Below are 12,614 nucleotides of genomic sequence, written 5' to 3'. Positions count from 1 at the left end.
TGGAGAGGTGCTGGGGGCCGTGGACGAGTCCAATCACAAATTTGACGTCATATTCGTGTTCAGCGTCACCAAAAACATGCTATTCCATGTGTCACACGAACAAAACGCTTTTTTGAACTTTTACCCCCTTTGAGGAGGTGCTGAGGGCCGTGGATGGGGTCTTATCAAAAATCTGACGTCATATTCGTGTTCAGCGTCGCTGAAAACATACAATTCGATATACCACATGCCCCAGATTTTCTTTTGAAAGTTTCACCCAAAATTGAGGGTGGGGGTGCTCCCCCTCCATCAACAAGTGCCATCTCGAAACCTGAATATTTCGAAAAAGTATCAAAATGTACATCTACGGAAATTTTTTCAAAATTTTAAATGGTAGTTCCCACTTACAGCGCCATTTTGAAATTTGAACTTTCAAATTGAAAGTTCAACTTTCAACTTTTGAAAATTTCAAAAAAAATAAAAAGTTCAAAATTCAATGCCCTTTCGAACTGTGAAATCAGTTTTGATCAAAGTATCATAGTTTTGAAGGAATGGGCTGCTGAAGTTGAGTACAATGTGAAAATGATGGAAGCCCCCCCACCCGCCCCCTGAGGGGGCTGGGACCAAACTGATTGCGGCTTTCTTACTTACTGGGTGAGTAGATATTGTAAAAAAAATGTGAGCGGAATCGAAAGACATGACTTTCAAAATTGCCTTTTTTTGGTTGAGTTGACATGGAATGACCCAACGCTGAACACGAATATGACATTAGATTTTTGATTCGACCCCTCTATGGCCCCCAGCACCTCCCCAAATGGGGTAAAAGTTCAAAATAGGGTTTTTTTGTGCGACACGTCAAATAGCATGTTTTTGGTGACGCTGAACACGAATATGATGTCAGCTTTTTGGTTGGACCCCATCTACGCCCTCCACCCAAATTTTTTAGACTTTTACTAATTGGGGAGGTTCTGGCAGCCATGAGTGAGGTCAATTTGAAAAACTACGGCTATATTCGTGTTCAGCGATATCGAAAACATACTATCTCATTTGTCACGCGATCGAAACCATTTTTTTGGGTTTCCCCCCTTGGGGAGGTGCTGGGGACCGTGGATGGGGTCGAATCAAAAATCTAACGTCATATTCGTGTTCAACGTCACCAAAAACATGCAATTTGACGTGTCGCACCAAAAAAAAAAACGTATTTTGAACTTTTACCCCATTTGGGGAGGTGCTGGGGGCCGTGGATGAGGTCGAATCAAAAATCTAATGTTATATTCGTGTTCAACGTTACCAAAAACATACAATTCGATATATCACATGCCCCAGATTTTTTTCCGAAAGTTTTGCCCCAAATTGGTGGTGGGGGGCCTCCCCTTCGATTAAAATATTCCATCTCGAAACATAAATATTTCGAAAAAGCATCAAAAGGTACATATATGGAAATTTTTTCAGAATTTTAAATGGTAGCTCCCACTTACAGCGCCATTTTGAAATTTGAACTTTCAATTTGAAAGTTCAACTTTCAAATTTTGAAAATATCCAAATGCTTTTAAAGTTCAAAATCCAATACGCTTTCGAACTATGAAATCAGTTTTTATCAAAGCATCATAGTTCTGGAGGAATGGACTGCTGAAGTTGAGTACCTCAAGACAATGTGAAAATAATGGAAGCCCACTCCCCCGCTCCTTGAGGGGGCTAAGACCAAACTAATTGCAGGTTTCATATCTACTGGGTGAGTAGATATTGTAAAAAAAATTTGAGCGAAATCGAAAGACGTGACTTTCAAAATCGCATTTTTTTTGGTCGAATTGACATGGAATGACCGACCCCCCCCCCCCCCCCCCAATAGAAAACCACCAAAGATAGAAATTTTTGAAAGATACGTCAATTTTACCGCTTTTAAAGGCATCAAAATGATGATCTAGTGACTTGAAATTTCATTTGCAGGAATTCTGGATCATAAGATCACACTTCCAAGTAAGTAAGTATGTAAATTAATTTTAAAATCCCAGTGGAGGATGATTCATCATCATCCCACACAACCTGCTGTGCTCTTTTTTCACGAAAATTTTCCAAAATTAGAAAAATTCAAAGGTCAGTAACATCATTTTCCATCATAAAAAATGATGCTTTTCAATCTCCATCATTTTCTTTCCATATTTTTTAAAAAACCTTATATGTTGAATATAAACATAAATAACAACATTTTAGAGTAGGTACCAATGTTACGTAATTATCTTGAAACACAATTTCTAGGTGAAGTAAAACTATAAGTGCAATCAGCAGAGATTTTTTTTTTTAGCAAAACTTTTAAAAATTTTCTTGTGGGTGGGAGATGGGTTGAGCAAAGTTTTGAAAAATAATGGAAAGCACCCCAATATAAATTGCAACGACTTGAGGGAAAGGAGCAGAGAGCTTCAAAGAAAGTTCAGTGGGAGAGCACCTGAACGTGAATAAAACAACGAACGGCCATTCGTAGAAATTCTTTAATTTTTTTCAAATATGAAATTCGTATTTTATATCAACTCGAAATAGGTAAACCTTATTGAAAAAATATTCTCAATTGAAGCTTTGTTCCAAAATTCATTTTTTTTTTCAAGTTGTGTGGGAATGTTTTGAAATTGAGCAGCTACCTATATTATGTTTCTAATTGGTAGACAATTGGACATGTTCATTATCAACTAAGTCATCTCTTACCTCGGTTATAACATGGGGCTCCTCTCTTTTAAGCTGTGGAAAACGCGTATTGCTGTCAAGTAATACATCTTTTAAGCTGCCATATTTAACGTAATCAAAAACGATCCATGGTAGTTTAGAAACACCTGTGGAATATAAATTCAAATCAATAGAGTTCTAGGTAATCAAATTTTTAATATATTGATTAATAATATCGAGGAATAAGTGAAGTTACGTACCTCTATTAAAAAAACCAGTTAAACGTATGAGATTTACATGGTTAACCATTCTCATGCATTCAACTTCCCGTAATGTACATTTTACTGACTCCGAATCATAATCACATTTGATTTCTTTCAGTGCTAATACTCGTGTTTTCGTAGTTTCGTCAGTTTCTGAATGTAGCTGTAGCTCATTCGTAGTTTCGTCAGTTTCTGAATGTAGCTGTAGCTCACCTATCATACATAATATCAAAAATTATTTATAATGCTAATAGGCATTTCATAGAAGATTATGGGAAAACTTTGTAATGCTCTTACCTATATGGACATTGCTAAATTTGCCTTCCGAGACTTTATGAATATTTGTTATGATGGAAGATGACATGTCTTCAATCTCCGATGCCCTCAGAAATGAAATCGTAGTCGTCACATTTGCAGCAATAACTGCATCACGAACAGTTCCCATATCCTCTCTGGTCAGGATGTCGCCAGGTGGAGAGACGACTGCTTCAGGATTCTGATTGTTCATTTCCATATCCTCACTGCCCTCCACAAACTATAGGAAAAAATCGAGTAAAAAAATTATTGACATGAGTAATAGCGAGCTCAGTTCAAAAGTAGCAATATTTACTCACCCTCCTACAATCCACGATTCTTGAAAAATAAAACCGGTAGGAAACTATTAAGCTCGTAATTGTTGCACAGGTCACAATTGCAGCTATAACTGCGATGATAACCTGGTAGAAAATAGCACACATTCAAAAACATTAGGTAAGCATAATACACAACCAATGACAATCAAGCAATAACATATCGGTACCTAGATAACTTACCCATTCAGAGAACCCCAATCCGCCACGATTTACATATACTTTTTCCGGTGCTTTAGACGAATTTTCTGAAACTAAAAAAAACTATTAGTTACTTATAGTTACACGAAATATTGTACATCTCCCAAATGGGAATTAGATAGGGATTTTTGAAATTTGCATAAATGGGTGAATCTTTTTCGAAACTTCTTGGCCAGCATAATAGAGAAAAAAAATCAAAAAATTCTATATTCATATGAAAGTTTTCAAAGTACGAGTATATGCGAATAGTAAGATGAAGGAAGAAAATGCACATTTTTTGAAGCTTGTAACTCACGACACGAATACAAGGGGGCCCGCTTAAGGATCACCTGCACCCCCTGCCGATTCTCCGGGACAACTTTTTTCTTAGAGGGGAAGTCCTAAGGAACATTTCTTGCCCTTGTCCTCAAAAAAAAAGTGGCCCTACTTACAAAATGGCGGCCATTTTGATTGACAGGTCAGCCGAAATCGCCGGTTTGGCGTTCCAACATAGGACTTTCACGGAATTTTTTAAACCGTACAAAGGTAGATCGAAATAGCAGGCAAAAATTCATCACCCGTCAAAATTTCAAGTGCCAAAGTGCATTTTTCGATTTTTGGTGAATTTTCAAAAATCAAATTTTGGCCAAAATGTGAGAAAAAAATCAAAATTTCACCAAATTGACTTAGAAATCTGAAATTTGGGATATATCCTATTTTCGACCTGCCAAATCGATTGTAAACTGTTTCAAACCGTTTTGAGCAGTTCTGGAGCCTCCAGCAGATTTTTGAAACTCGAAATTCTCACAAAATTTCATCAAATGGAGTTGGAAAGCCGAAATTCATTCTGCAAACTAATTTCAATACGCTATGAAGTTGACTGCAGGTGATTTTCAAGTCGTTTTGGAGTCTACAGCAATTTTTTGAAAATTACTGGAGCCTCCAGTAGATTTTTGAAACTTGAAATTTCCCCAAAATTTCATCAAATGGAGGTGGAAAGCCAAAATTTACTCTGCAAACCAATTTCAATACAATATGAAGTCGACTGCATGGTGGTTTCAAGTGGTTTTGAAACTTCCAGCTACTTTTTCGAAATTTCAATTCTCCTAAAAACGCGATGAAACTTTTCAAAAAGTCACTGGTGGCTGCAAAAGTACTTGCACTCGCCTGAAGTCGTCTTCGGGTGTTAAAATTAAAGATCAGAATTAATTTCAGCTTGCTAGCCCTATTTGATGAAATTTTGGGGAAATTTCAAGTTTCAAAAATCTACTGGAGGTTCCAGTAATTTTCAAAAAATCGCTGTAGGCTCCAAAACGACTTGAAATCCACCTGCAGTCAACTTCATAGCGTATTGAAATTAGTTTGCAGAATGAATTTCGGCTTTCCAACTCCATTTAATGAAATTTTGTGAGAATTTCGAGTTTCAAAAATCTGCTGGAGGCTCCAGAACTGCTCAAAACGGCTTGAAACAGTTTCCAATCGATTTGGCAGGTCGAAAATAGGACATATCCCAAATTTCAGATTTCTAGGTCAATTTGGTAAAATTTTTATTTTCTTCTCACATTTTGACCAAAATTTGATTTTTGAAAATTCACCAAAAATCGAAAAAGGCACTTTGGCACTTGAAATTTTGACAGGCGATGAATTTTTGCCTGCTCTTCCGATCTACCTTTGTGCGGTTTAAAAAATTCCGTGAAAGTCCTATGTTGGAACGCAAAACCTGCGATTTCGGCTGACGACCTGTCAATCAAAATGGCCGCCATTTTGTAAGTAGGGCCACTTTTTTTTTTTGAGGACAAGGGCAAGAAATGTTCCTTAGGACTTCCCCTTTAAGAAAAAAGTTGTCCCGGAGAATCGGCAGGTGGGTGCAGGTGATCCTTATGCGGGCCCCCCGACTATATAAAGCAGTATAGAATTAATCAATTTTCAGCATTTGCCACTAACAAAAGACGCGTTGAATAAAAAATGGATTTGAATGATTTTTTAGAATCAATGACTGGTAATTTATGGTTTGATTCAGAAATCATATTTTTCGTTTTTTGTTCAACGTTGCTCGTAAAAACTCTCTGAAGAGAGGGAGAAAAATCCAATACAAATTTTAAAAACAAGATTTTAGCGTTTTAGTAGTGAAAATAGGTATTATCATTAAAACATAATCTATATGAAAATTTCTCAGCTGATTGGTGCATTCTTAGGCAATGAGTTGCTCAAGACAAATATCAAAAAGTGGAAAATTGTCAAAAATTGATTCACCCAAATTAATGTATGAACTACTCTAATAAGGTTATGAAATTTTTTATCACGTACCTGTTTCTGTTTCGGACCCACACGGACTTTCCATACATGCATCACGGCAATCCTTGTAAAATTTACACGCGACGGTTCTGTTTTTGGCGGAAGCTGAAAGAGAATACAAAAAAATCTTACTTGAATGAATGTTATAAATGTAGGCAAGTACCTAGGTATTTACAGTATGCTTCTCCATTGCCTGTAGTCATCTAGGGATTTTAAGAAAAAATTGATCAAATTTGAAAAGTTTTGAGATCCGAAAAATCAACTACTTACATACCTACTTATTTTTTTGATTAAAATTGATAAATTTCATTTTTCGAATTATGAATTATGCGAAGTTTTTGCACTTATTTCTTAAATAAATAGGCACCTAATACCCAAAAAATTTTGAAAAATAATAATTTTTCATTCTTTTTTTTTTTTGACTGGAACTACTAATTTTTTCGAAATTTTTGTCATCTACCATTGTGCTTAGCACGTTAAAATTCTTATTTTTGTCGGCAAAATTACAATTTTTTGATGGTAAAATCCCGTGCGATGAACGTCCCTCTATATTAACATGGCTTTGAATCGCCTCTAACAATATCAATTTAATCTTGTCACAAATTTCTGAGTGAGAAAACATAGCTGTTTGTCTGATTATAAAAAACAGACAGCTTTTTCTGTCAATTCGTGAAATTTGTAAACTCGATAACAGTACTGTAGAAATCAATTTCCAACTTACTATTGTTAGAGCAAGTGCCGGTTGCAGTAAAAATGCGATTGTCCCAGCATTCGCATACTTTTAATTCTCGATTACATTTCACTCCTACGATCTTACAATTATCTTCGCTTGGCTCCAGTGAGCAAGGAGCAATTGCTGTTGTTGGAAGAACAATCTCGCCTGAAACATAAAATGCATCAACAATTATTTAGTCTCCTTTGATTTATATGTATACCATCAAATCGTCGTTAGCGAAGTAAAAAATATGGAAAGTTCAATGTTGAGTATAGGTAATACACGTCATCATGAATACATAAAGGAGCTTATTAGGTTGTATTTCAGCTGCTATATTTCAAAAAGCAACATGACCAAGATAAATTTAGCAGTACCTGCACCAGCAGGCGAAAATAGTATTGGAAGATGTGGCACGGAGAGTCGCAAAAAAACGTGGTAATCAATACCTTTAATTCGTCTCAAAAAATAGGAAAGTGTTCTCCTACCGGAATTTTTTTGGGGACAAAAAGTTTACCTTGCTTGACGTTAGTATCACTTCAGCATTTACGAAAGTCACAAAAAAAAATTTCGCTTGCACATAGGGTGGGGGGAGGTGAAAAAGGGGTATTTTTTGACCTAGAAGGGGGACAAAAAATTCGACCGGGGATGGATAGGCTGGTGTCTTGGGATGTTGAAAATACAAAATTTTCTATCAGCCTCCTGCACAATCAAAAGTTATGCAACCCTAAACGCAATTTTTGCCCATTTTTTGAGGTTTTTCCGCCCTAGTGCCTGTTGTATTCGGAAGGGACAATTTTTTCTCTCATATCCCGTTACATCTCACCTCTACCTTCCCAAAATCACCACATTCACGAAATTCGACCGGCACATTTCGTTGTAATTAATTTTCAAAGTTGGGTAGTACGACTTTTCATAAAATACAAACTTCACAATTTTATTTCAAAAGTGGCCGTGTGACCTATCAAAATGGGTTAAAATTTTGCGCTGAACTCAAAAATATCAACAGTTTTTGTGTTACCCCCTTCCCCCTGTACTAACCCCCTAAAACCTGAAAAAAAGTCAAAATCACGTTTTTCCTATTTTTATGAGAAAATATCGAAAAAATGAAAATCTGATAATCACTAAAAGTGTTCAGAATCCAATTTCCTTTCACATGAGCTATATCAGAATATATTTCACCCTCTCCCTCCTCCTTGAGAACCTACCCCCCCCCCCTCTTTTCCGACCCAAAACAGAGGGATTCATGAAAAACTTGCAAAAAAATAGAGATGGGAAATTTTTAAAATTCTTTGGAGGTACTGAAAAGGCTTTGGAAGCTTTTTCAATCGATTTTATGGTGTGAAAAGAATGTTGCAAACCGGCCAAAACCAGATTTTTGTTTCAAGTTTGATATTACTTGAATAAAATTTTGATTAAGGTGTATGTATTCACGAACGAAGGCTTAAAAAATTGAAAAGCCGAAAAATTTCACAATTTGAAAAATTGTGATTTTAGTATAAAAAATTGTCATTCATTATATCAAGTTGAGTGAAAGTTTTAAAATTTATGTGGAATTTAGATTCAATAAGGACCAATTTATGGATGTTTTTTCAATGTTTTTTTTTTTTTTTGAACTAGGTACATTCTAGTCAGAAAGCTCACAATAAAAGATCAAACTGCTGTATCAGGCTCTGAACTATACAAACACATTCACATACACCTAGGTAATTTGTTGCCTACATGTTGATCTTGAGCCATTCATTATCTTCAATAAGTAAAAAATCCAAAAAAACTGACCTTTTGAGGGGGTTTTCACCCATTTTTGATCATTTTACACTGGTATGAAAAACATTCAACAAGATGTTCGATGTTTTCTGATGGTTCTTCATCTTCACCTTCCCCATCCCATTTTTCGGTCTTATAGTACAAACACCTACTGTACTCCTATTTTATCAGAATGAGCAAATATGAATAAATTTTGTGTCGAGAACGCACTTCACAAAGTGAGAAAAGAGCAATGAAATCTACAGTGTGATAGTTCACTTGAAAGGAAATCCAATTTTGAACAATTATGCCGATTACAAATTTTTCATTAAGTATTGGTCGATATTGTTCATCAAAAATGCAAAAATTATAATTGTTGACTTTTTGAGTTTCTGGATTTTTTGAGGCGCAAAGATTGCTTCAAACACAATTTGCAAATAACAAGTTATAGAAAAATGATCAAGGAACAACTTTTGTTTGAAAAATTTTCACGTACAACCAATTGATGGTCGGAAAGGGGGGGGGTAGATTCTCAAGGAGGAGAGGGAGGGTGAAATCTATTCTGATATAGCTCATGTGAAAGGAAATTTAATTCTGGACACTTTTAGTGATTATCAGTTTTTCATTTTTTCGATATTTTCCCATAAAAATAGGAAAAACGTGATTTTGACTTTTTTTTCAAGTTTTAGGGGGTTAGTACAGGGGGAAGGGGGGTAACACAAAAACTGTTGATATTTTTGAGTTCAGCGCAAAATTTTAACCCATTTTGATAGGTCACTCGGCCACTTTTGAAATAAAATTGTGAAGTTTGTATTTTATGAAAAGTCGTACTTACCCAACTTTGAAAATTAATTACAACGAAATGTGCCGGTCGAATTTCGTGAATGTGGTGATTTTGGAAAGGTAGAGGTGAGATGTAACGGGATATGAGAGAAAAAATTGTCCCCTCCGAATACAACAGGCACTAGGGCGGAAAAACCTCAAAAAATGGGCAAAAATTGCGTTTAGGGTTGCATAACTTTTGATTGTGCAGGAGGCTGATAATAGAAAATTTTGTATTTTCAACATCCCAAGACACCAGCCAGCCTATCCATCCCCGGTCGAATTTTTTGTCCCCCTTCTAGGTCAAAAAATACCCCTTTTCCACCTCCCCCCACCTTATGTGCAAGCGAAAATTTTTTTTTGTGATTTTCGTAAATGCTGAAGTGATACTAACGTCAAGCAAGGTAAACTTTTTGTCCCCAAAAAAATCTCGATAACATCGATTTCTAGAGCACTTTTTGCCTCGTGGATTGTAGACTATTAGGCCTAAGTGTATGTTTACTTAATACTTATGTGTAAACATTTTTCGAGAAGAGTAAGCAGTGTAGATTACCAAATAAAGGGCAGCAATAACCCGATAAAACGATAGGACATTTTTTAATTGGAAAGAATTTTTAAAATAAGTAACAATTGGGCTTACAAAACAAAAAACTGTGGGTTCTCCATACTTTTTGGATACATTGTTGTAAGACAAAGTTGGACTGACAACATACAATCCATTTGTTTTCTTCATCATTCAGAGTTATCACTAACACTTCAAGTAGGTACATACCTACTGATAACAGAAGCCCACAATTTCATGGCTATGCACTATGCAGTATGCAGTGTTTGCCCCCTCTCATTCGATTTTTTGAATGGGCTGACCTATTCTCATTTTAGCAATTCTCTTTTGAAAATGTTCACCAAGACTTTTACACAGGCGAAGAAAAAAATGGGGTGATAAAAACCATGTCATTTTATAGTTTTCAAATCATACATTTTCAAAAGCTCCGCCCTTTCACTACAAGATCTCGCAAAAAAAAACTTTTCCCCATAGTTGGGGGTTTTGAGAGGATTTGAAAAAATTTAATGTTTGCGAAAAAATTCGATTTTTTGATTTAAAACATGAAAAAAAGTTTTGATTGGTGAAGTTGACCCATTTGATACCTATTTTTACTTATCCAAAAAGCCTCTCAAAACCCCCAACTAAGGGGAAAAGTTCCATTTTGGTGGGTATCGCGGTTAACGAGTAATCCACTGCTGAAATGGATGATGTTTTAGGCTCACTGAAAATTTTGACGCCCCCTGGCAGCCTTTAAAACACGGCTAGAGGGCTGCGATTTGCGCCATTACCATGATTCCTTCGGAAGGTCTTTCCACAGGAAAAATTTCAAAACAATCGCCGACCCCCTTACCACTTCTTGGTCGAATTGACATGGGATGACCCTCTACCAATGTAATTTACATGGACATGAAAAAAACGCATTTAAAAATTGAAAAATAAGTACAACAAAGAAGTTATTAGTTTTTCCCTAAAATATAATTCCTACATTGTAAGTATGAACAACACGAACCCGTGTGAATAACGTACCAACCCTCCAATCATTCTAGAACTTCAAGCTGATTTTCACTTTTCTCTTGGTTTCATTCAGATTGAAGCGTGTGAATTGAGATAGTTTTCCCTTGGTAAATATGTATACATGTCTAAGATCGTACGTGATACAAGTACAACATATTGCCGCTCATACATATTATAAGTAGGTAATGTTGATTATTATTGATTGTTGATAAACAACACGTACCTAGATACCTATAAAAATGAACTGTGTAATTGAGGTTATATCGACGCAACGAATTGTTGACATAAGCTCGCATCAAAAAAAGTATACACTGTACACCATGCATGAATTAGCTACCTACGAGTATACGTGGGTAACTGGATAAGTATACGCAACGGTACAACTGAGGAACATTTCTAGCCCTTGTACTCAAAAAAAAAGTGGTCCTACTTACAAAATGGCGGCCATTTGATTGACAGGTCAGCCGAAATCGCAGATTTTGCGTTCCAACAACGAACTTGCACGAAATTTTTTCAACCTTACAAAGGTAGATCGAAATATCAAGCAAAATTTCAAGTGCTAAAGTGCCTTTTTCGATTTTTGGTGAATTTTTGAAAATCAATTTCAGGTCAAAAATGAGAGAAAATATCAAAATTTTACCAAATTGACCAAAAAAGCTGAAATTTTGGATATGCCTTATTTTCGACATGCCAAATTGATTGAAAACAGTTTCAAACCGTTTTGAGCAGTTCTGGAGCCTCCAGCAGATTTTTGAAACTCGAAATTCCCACAAAATTTCATCAAATGGAGTTGGAAAGCCGAAATTTACGGTGCGAATTAATTTCAATACACCACGAAAACAACTGCAGGTGGATTTCAAGTCGTTTTGGAGCCTCCAGCGACTTTTTGAAAATTACTAGAGCCTCCAGTAGATTTTTAAAATTTGAAATTTCCTCAAAATTTTATCAAATGGAAATGGAAAGCCGAAATCTATTCTGCAAACAAATTTCAATTCGCTACGGAAACAACTGCAGGTGGATTTCAAGTCATTTTGGAGCCCTAGTGGATTTCTAAAACTTGAAATTTCCTCTGAAAAGCCGAAATTCACTCTTCACTTCAATTTTAACACCCTCTGAACACGACTTCGAATGGGTTCACGTTATTTTGGAGCCTCCAGCGAGTTTTTGAAATATACTGGAGCCTCCAGTAGATTTTTGAAACTTGAAATTTCCCAAAATTTCATCAAACGGAGATGGAAAGCCGAAATTCATTCTGCAAACTAATTTCAATACGCTACGAAGTCTACTGCTGGTGGATTTCAAACCGTTTTGGAGCCTCCAGCGACTTTTTGAAAATTACTGGAGTCTTCACCAGATTTTTGAAACTTGAAATTCCCACTACATTTTATCAAATAGAGTTAGCAAGCTGACATTTACTTCGCGAACTAATTTCAATACAATATGAAGTCGACTGCATGGTGATTTCAAATGGTTTTGAAGCTTTTGAAGCTTCCGGCTACTTTTTGGAAATTTATATTTACCAAAAAACGCCATACAACCTTTCAAATAGTCGCTGGAGGCTCCAAAACGTCTTGAAATCCACCAGCAGTCGACTTCCTAGCGAATTGAAATTAGTTCGCAGAATGAATTTCGGCTTTTCATCTCCAATTGATGAAGTTTTGGGAAATTTCAAGTTTCAAAAATCTACTGGAGGCTATAGCAATTTTCAAAAAGTCGCTGGAGGCTCCAAAATGACTTGAAATCCAACTGAAGTTGTTTTCGTGATGTATTGAGAT

At 36.0% G+C, this 12,614-nt stretch overlaps 1 protein-coding gene across 1 annotated transcript in view; it reads right to left on the bottom strand.

The window, feature by feature from the left end:
* Positions 1–2,625: 2,625 nt before the first annotated feature.
* The window catches only part of LOC135845225 (uncharacterized), a 33,059-nt gene continuing 23,070 nt past the window's right edge, over positions 2,626–12,614 (bottom strand). The window contains exons 2-8 of the mRNA XM_065363689.1: positions 6,723–6,881; positions 6,014–6,106; positions 3,710–3,780; positions 3,512–3,613; positions 3,195–3,432; positions 2,895–3,110; positions 2,626–2,801 (exon numbers count right to left, since the gene is read on the bottom strand). Coding sequence (XP_065219761.1) covers positions 2,626–2,801; positions 2,895–3,110; positions 3,195–3,432; positions 3,512–3,613; positions 3,710–3,780; positions 6,014–6,106; positions 6,723–6,881 — 1,055 coding nt within the window. The remainder of the gene's footprint in view (positions 2,802–2,894; positions 3,111–3,194; positions 3,433–3,511; positions 3,614–3,709; positions 3,781–6,013; positions 6,107–6,722; positions 6,882–12,614) is intronic.

The sequence above is a fragment of the Planococcus citri genome, chromosome 4 (genome assembly GCF_950023065.1).
Source record: "Planococcus citri chromosome 4, ihPlaCitr1.1, whole genome shotgun sequence".
NCBI classification, from domain to species: Eukaryota; Metazoa; Arthropoda; class Insecta; order Hemiptera; family Pseudococcidae; genus Planococcus; species Planococcus citri.
The sequence above is the reverse complement of the archived record's forward strand: the minus strand, read 5'-3'. Positions and strand labels throughout refer to the sequence as shown.